The following is an 8,092-nucleotide window of genomic DNA, read 5'->3' on the forward strand; positions in this document are numbered from 1 at the left end:
TCTTTTCAGAATGTTTTTAATTCTGAAATCAAAATCAATTCCTGTTTTCAGAGTTACAGGGACATATGCATGCCACATGGATTTGCGAAAGTACCCCTTAGACAAACAAATATGCTCTGTGTCAATAGAAAGCTGTAAGTATTTGCATTTTATGTTTCAAGTGAATACTGAAAGCTGAAAAAAAAATCCCGGACATCTTTAAATATATTCAAAAAACGGTGTTTTCGTTAATATACAGCTGCATTTATCCAAATACTTTAAGCTGATATCACACACAAAGGCAGGGATGCATAATTTCTTCATTGTGCATACTATATTCATTAATATTTATTTAATAATAATATTAATATCATGAGTAATGCGAATATATATAGCTAATAAATGTTTTTACTCTAACCTTTGCCTTGGACTGTTTGAGATTCCAGCTCTTCGGAAAGTTGTACTAATACATTTATTGAACTACCCTTTGCAAAATCACAAAGATTGTTCAAGAAATAAAATTCTACTTCTGCATTCAACGTTTTTAAACTTAACAACTGTCCATCTCTTGAAAATGGTTGAAGTATGCAGAGGCTTTTTTACATTGGACAGATGGACATAGTACAAGGTCATTGTTGGTTCGCTGGAAAATACCACCAGTCGTTCTCAGCAGAAACATTAAGATGACTCAGTTCACTATTGTGAAAACAGTACCTTACACGTGTGATCAACAATATATGGAGCGTAAGTTGATTCTCTCAATATCAATTTGTTTTAAATATAGTTTACTAGTATGAAAAAAAAATCGTTTGAGAAGACTTGACTTTACCGGTCCCCAGATCCGCGCGCTCATTGCACTATGATGTGAAAGATTTATGTCTGATAAGTGATAGTTTTGCACACTACTCGACTGGTTAGGAAAGTCTTGAACCCACCTGAGAGAATAGGGTTAGTTCTTGCACAAGTGCTCGATTGAATGGTTTAGTTTCCATCCATCCGAGAGCTTAGGGTTAGTCCTCGCGATCGCTCATTATTTGACTGATTAGGGTTAGTCTAGCTAGCATCCGTCTGGGAGATTTGGGCTAGTCCTCGCATACCATCCAAGAGATTAGGGTTATCGTCTTGTTCTTATACATTAATTAATTCAGTTGAATCTATTTTCGCAAGATCTTAAATGAGTTTAAAAGGCATCTCATAGGTTTGATTATATTGAAAAATGGCTTAGTACGACAGAAACGTCACTAAGCATGCATCGCACGCACTTCGCTGGCAATTATAGTTTTCGATTTTTACTGAATAAGCAACATTTTCGTATTCATTAATTTTCGTTTAAAAACAAGGTTTCTAACTTGACTTTTATCCTTAGAATTCGAGTTATGGACACTTTTTTTAGCTCGTTTTCTCGGGACCAATTGAGTAAAGTCTTTCTCTTGGTGTTAAAGCCATGATCAATGTTCCGAAATATTCAAAAAGATTAATTTGTTTAACTATTTTGTAAATATATTCTTTGCATCCATTACTCTCTATTGTGGGATCAATTTGAAACAAATCTGTAAATCTTGAATCTTAAAATAATTTAATTTACAGATAACTATTCCTGCATTAAACTTGACCTGCACATGACAAGGATGAATGGATTTTATTTTATTCATATGTATGTGCCCTCCATCCTTATCGTCATGCTTTCCTGGATTTCTTTCTGGCTCGATATCGAGGCTACAGCAGCAAGGGTTTCCTTGGGAATTCTCACAGTACTAGCAATGACGACACAGAATAATTTTACGGATATCCAACATGTGTCATATGTAACAGCTATGAATGTGTGGACAGCTGCGAGTCTTGCTTTCGTTTTTCTTGCTGTTGTTGAATATGCTTATATAAATGTTCACACTCGAAAACATATCAGAAAGACAATGACAAATGCAACCAGTACAATTTCTATGAACACCACAAATCACAAAATTAATAACAACATTATAACCATTCCGAATGTAGAAGCAAAAAGTATTCAGGTAAGAATTTTATCACTTGCAAATAAATTTCTTCTCTTCCAGATTAGATGTAAAATAGGTAGATATCGTAGCTAACTATTTTGAATTTTGCTGTGACAATTTATAAAGCAAGAAGAGAAACGAATCAAAATAATAGAATCCATATTGTTCTATTGTAGGGTTCTGGGAAAAAATATATTCTTAACAACATGGATGTGGACAACAAGAGAGGAAGAAGAGTGGACCGCTACGCACGCTTCGCTTTCCCAATTTGCTACATTTTGTTCAACATCGTATACTGGTCTTTTTATATGGTATGGGAACCTGTAAAAGATACAGCTCCGTGAAGCATACTGACAATTTGTACATGTTGTAAGATGCCTTTTTGTCGGTGTTCAGTATGTAGAACGAAGAGTGTCTCATGATCAATATGATGTCGAAAGAACTTCCAAAAAAAAAACTTAAGTGATCTCAGATTTCTCACTTAAAACACGTCTTTGTGTCATATAAAATCTATATGTATTATGTATGATATTTATTTGTATCATGTTTACAATTATGTCAAGCTAAAAAGTCACCTGGAGAAACTTTGGCAGTTATCCTCAAAAATGTGTCTCAATCTAAAGTACATTTTACCACATTTGTTTCTTATTTGGGTATTTACTAGAAGAAGACGTAAATGGTAACCTAAAAACATAGCTCTATGATAAACGTGATGACTACAACTTTTCAATCGTCAACATCCTTTGGAACGACTTTACTTTACCGGTCCCCAGAAAAACGCGCTAAAATATAGTGTCGCCGTAGGCAACTTCAGTATATATGAGATCGCGTGAGCGATAGAAAAAAAATAAAAGTATGAGGTTTTTAGCCTTTTTGACCCCAAAATTGAATTCTACGGTTAAAAGTTTAGTTTAAAACTTCGTTTTTAAACGAAGTTTTTAACCTCGTTTTCAGATAAAAAGTGATTAATATTGTTTATTCAATGAAAAAGAGACGAAAAATAATTGTCAACAAAGCGCGTGCAGCGCATGCTTAGTGCCGTTTCTTTCGTACAAGTTTAGCCATTTTTTTTTTCATGTAAACAAACCAAAGAGATGTCGTTTTAAAAAGCTGAATTAAGATATTGCAAAAAATACAGATGCAACTGAATTTCTTAATTTATCTAAAAAAAAAAAAAGAGCAAGACACTAACCCTAATCCCTCGGATGGTGTGCGAGGACTAACCCAAATCTCCCGGGCGGATGCTATAGACTAACCCATGTGCGAGAACTAACCCTAATCTCTCGGATGGATGCGAGACTAACCCAAATCAGTTGAAAACTTGTGCAAGGACTAACCCTAATGTCTCAGGTGGGTGCAAGACTAACCCTAACCAGTCAAAAAATGTGCAAGACTAACCCTTATCAGTTGAGTGACGTAAATCTTACGTCATAGTGCAATGAGCGCGTGGATCTTGCGGATCTGGGGACCGGTAAAGTAAAGTCTACCCCATCCCTTACTTATGTAGCAATATATCCTTATCTCCTGCATATGGGGTTTATGTCTCTCAGTTAATTCTATACGTAAGAGCATGCTCTACGTGCGAACAATTTCTAAATTGAGGCAAGTCATTAACAAACAAGTTAATGTAACGTGAATATCTACAGTCTCTTTTACTTTAAAGTCAAGTTCTTTGGTCGATACAATAACCTTGTCAGCAAATACATTCTATCATTAACTCAAATACTGACTGACGTTTTCATACTAATTGTTAGGCCATTATTTACACACTGAATTGTCTACGGATTATCCCGTTTTTTCCTGATCATGACAAAGAGCACACGGCGGGTGTGACCAGTTGGCAGGGGATGCTCACTCCTCAATGGCACCTAATCCCACTTCTGATGTTTTGGAGGTCCGTGTTTGCTCTGGTCCTGATTTGTATTGTTAGAGCAGTGGGGGTTCTTTATCGTGCCAACGCCTGCCGGGACACGGGACCTCGGTTTTTAAGGTCTTATCCAAAAGACCAGCGATTCCTAGTGCCGGGCGCTTGGCAAAGGAACAGTCACTACCTATGTTTACATCTTAGGGTTGAAGCAGCGCACGGAGCGAAATTCGAACCCCGGCCTCCCGGTCACGAAGCGAACGCCCTACCCATAGGCTACCGTGACCTTATACATATTAAGTCCATTCTGTCAGTTCACAACTGGATATGGCACAGTCTTGATTGTAGGAAGCAAAACAGACTTTTGCTGCTGCTTAAATCAAATGCCGTACTCGATGCGATTGGTCGATATTATCATGGCACTGTTGGGTTCTCTGTTTCATATACAAAGTAGTATTCATTCCATTGAAATCATAATCCAATAAAGAGTAAAACGGGAATCAATTTATGAAAGAACCACGCACGCTAACTCTCGATGTCCGCCTACATTTTACACCCTTTTAATTCAATATAAATGGCAGTTTGGTCATTAAAACTTGATTGAATTCAAAGAAGAGTTCATAATTAATTGATTAATAATTTTAAAACCAGTGTCAAAAACTTGATTGTTTCTATTTACGACTTTTTTTCAAAAGGGGGGGGGGGTTGACCACTTTATACAATGAAATCAGACTTTAAAAATTTGGGTGGGGGGGGGGGGTTTAAAAAATATTTTTCGTTTTCCATTGATTTCTATAGTGAAAAACGCCAATTTTTCAAATTTTACCAAAATTAGAGTTATCTCTCTTAGTTTTCCCAAATATAAATTTAGATTTTATGAAAATTCACATAAATATCATTCAAATATGTTAACTTTTGAATTTTGACTTGAAGGTATGCGGCAGAACAATACTATCGTTTGCAGTTCTTTCATGATCAAGCGAGGTCATACGCTGTTATTGGAATGACTGGAATTTTGCAAATTCAAAACAAAAAAATTGCATTTGTGTATTGAAAGAAATTATACATATTAATCTACCTATTAGGCAAAATATACGTCAAATAGATAGAAAATAAATAATAACATTAAAAAGTTTTAAAAAACCAAATCTCTATACGGACAGCACAACCACGCGGTGTTGTGACCTTGAAGTTAGCTGGTGAAACAAGTAATTCTGATCGAACCTGTGTATGTATGGTTACTAAAAAAAGAATTTTCTGTGAAATTCTTTTGAATTGATGACCCTGACCTTTGATCTTTTGACCTCAAAATTATTAGAGGTTATAGAGAGTTGTGGTATACAATTTCATTGAAAATATTTAAGGTTTCTTGAGATATCAGTGTTACAAACAGAATGTATGAATTACCGACCTTGACCTTAGAATCAATTAGGGTCTTTATTAAGCCATAAGGAGTTGTGGTTTAAAATTACATTGCAAAAGCTCAAAGGTGATACCGTCCGGAAACGAACGTGTTTCATACAGACAGAATGTGAGAATTTGTGACCTAGGCCGTTGACTTTCAAATCAATAATGCTCTTCTTTAGGCCATAAGGAGTTCAGACTTGTCGAAATTTTATGGTCCTGTCAGCATGGTCGGTAAAAGGTTTTCTGGACCGATAACTATCTAGAAAACGTCGGTCCAGATGACCGTTTGAAAAATCAGGCTTAGTTCGAATTTTTAAGATCGAGATTGAATGCGCAGGTGAAGGTAACACAAAAAACAAAAATGTCCGCGAGGCCGATAAAGTTGGTGAAAAGCGTTTTAACTGACCGAAAAAAGGAAGATTGAAAAGAAGTAAATTAATGCAGATACCAGATGTCTTTCTGAGTTTGAAGAGAACTGAAAAGTTGACCTAGAGTGGTTGAATATTATAGCCAGGAAAGGGAATGACGTTTTTCTGGTGCATTGAGGCTGGTGTTAATAAGGTAATAATAAATACTAGTTCATTACGGGCTCAAAAAACATTATCGATCATACCATGAAAAATCAGCAAGTCATGTAGCTGCAGTAAAGGTCAAAGAGGCTCGAAAAGCAGCAGAAATGAAAGCAAGTGTGGCACATAAGACACTCATATTAATGAATGAGGCACAGAGAAAGCGAATCCAGAACATATTTAAGAATATTCATGCATTGGTGAAAAATCATCGTCCACTATCAGATTTTAAGTGGTTGAAAGAACTAGATAAAGCCAAGGGTTTTGATGATAGAGACACTTATAATAATTACCAAGCTGCAGCATATTTTTAATCCAAGATTCCTCCAACTCTCACCCATGATTTTAAATCGTAACATGTGCAAGGGAGAGTCAGAGCGGAAGCCACATTGAAAAGTGGGAATTCAGCGACACCAGCTGGCGTCGCAACGCTGCCTACCTTTAACAACTTTCTTTCACGGATCTAACTTCCGAGACGCGAGAACTCGGTAAAGGGATGATTCTTCTACAACATAATCAACCCTAATACGATCCTATCGCCATTGAAACGGCTCTATTACCGACAAATGAAGCATCCCTTGAATTAGGTTGCCTCCTCGCCATTCTATTTTTTTACGCATGACGTCAGCACATAAGTAAACAAACTATCACATAAACAAATTGCTGCCATTTTTTTCTGATATTGGCAAAGAGGCCATTTTCGACAGTTGCTTTCCTTATCAATAAGATTAATGAAACACCATTCTGTAATTTTCTGTGCGTTTTCACAGCTCTGTGCGTTTTCACAGCTCTTTCATGTTGTTTTGAGCTCAGTCGGTAGAGCGCTGGCTCTGTGATCGGAAGGTTGTTAGTTCTCATCACGGCCGCGACTTAACTAAGTCGATAAAAATAGCTAGGAAGCAACTGTTCCTTCGCCAAGTGCTCGGCACTTTGAAGTGGAAATTGCTCGTCCTTCGGATGAGACCTTAAAAACCGATCGAGGCCCCGTTTCACGGTAGGCACGATTAAGAAGCCTCACTGTGTGCCAAGTAAAGGTCTAAATTTGAAGCTTTTCATCGATATATGGTGACGTCTCTGTATGAGTAAAAAATTCTCGAACGGGACGTAAAACAACATAGATTCAATCAATCAGTCATGTTTTTGTGAAAACACCACACGTGTTTAGACCACGTGTTAGTTTAAATCCTATTGGAATTTTGTGTTTTTGTGAGCAGACGACATCCAAAGAAAGCGAGTGGCGAGGAACCAATCAAAAGTCATGTGCAAGGTTAATGTTTTTGCGGACGAACAAACGGCAAAAACTATGTGCCCCCCAAACCTTCGATTACGGGGACACAAAAACGTAATAAACTGTAAATTCAATATTCTGTAATTAGTTTCTAAAACATCTTTCGTATTTATCAGATATTTTCCAGCCGAAAGGCATTATGTTGCTATAATTGTTTTAATCGTTTACCTGACCTCAACTTCCCAAAATTATGTTGCTGTCGGAAACCCTACACTATTTTGCTCGTGCAATTTTGGTATAACATACATCTGTTACCCCTTCATCGTAGAGTAACTTTTTCAAATAACACCGTATATAATAGGTAACGGGGGGATTCGCTTAAAAGTTTGGGGGGACGTTTTTAACGTACTGGGGAGAATGTTTTAATGTTTTCACCGCTTCAGAGACAGAAGGAATGTGGGTTATGTCTTTTCTCGGTTTTTGTAGTTTGCACAGTCTACGTCTTGCGTCGGGGTTCAAACAGTTGAATGTTTGGGAGAATTAATAATTTATGGTAACGTAGGGGGAGAGCGATTCTGGGAAAATAAAACGAACTAAGGAGTCGCAAAATAAAATCCTGTATTCTCTCATGGGATGTTTATATGTTCTTTGACAACATTAAAGTAATAGAAACTTTCTGTTGTTAAGACAGTATCAGTATCTAGTGGATGTAAGGGTGTCATCTGTCATTTAATTCCTACATACATATTTAGTAGGCAGATATGACAAAAAAAGAAATATGCTCTCTGGCTAAAACAGCCCAAGAAGAAACAGCGATTGGCACTGGTACATATCAATGAAGTATAAAAAAAAATACTTACACTACAAGAACTCAAAAGTTCTAAAACTTTTACTCCCAACAAGTTAACGATCCCCTCCCCCTCCCCATCGCTTTAAGGTCAAAAATTTAACAATGAAATGTTTATGATAGACTTGGTATAATTCGGATGAAGAAAAAAGTTTAGAAAGGGGGCAGGCTCCCCAAACACGAGTGCATGGACTCAGGGCCCTC

General features: G+C 36.8%; 1 protein-coding gene across 1 annotated transcript in view; it reads left to right on the top strand.

The window, feature by feature from the left end:
* LOC133173006 (glycine receptor subunit alpha-2-like) overlaps positions 1–2,578 on the top strand; it is a 31,499-nt gene extending 28,921 nt beyond the window's left edge. Inside the window, exons 6-9 of the mRNA XM_061307883.1 lie at positions 52–134; positions 592–723; positions 1,567–1,991; positions 2,150–2,578. Coding sequence (XP_061163867.1) covers positions 52–134; positions 592–723; positions 1,567–1,991; positions 2,150–2,317 — 808 coding nt within the window. The 3' untranslated portion in view covers positions 2,318–2,578. The remainder of the gene's footprint in view (positions 1–51; positions 135–591; positions 724–1,566; positions 1,992–2,149) is intronic.
* Positions 2,579–8,092: the final 5,514 nt, after the last annotated feature.

Source organism: Saccostrea echinata, unplaced genomic scaffold (genome assembly GCF_033153115.1).
Source record: "Saccostrea echinata isolate AGI-Se365-2 ecotype Australia unplaced genomic scaffold, CSIRO_AGI_Sech_v1 ptg000056l, whole genome shotgun sequence".
Classification (NCBI taxonomy): Eukaryota; Metazoa; Mollusca; class Bivalvia; order Ostreida; family Ostreidae; genus Saccostrea; species Saccostrea echinata.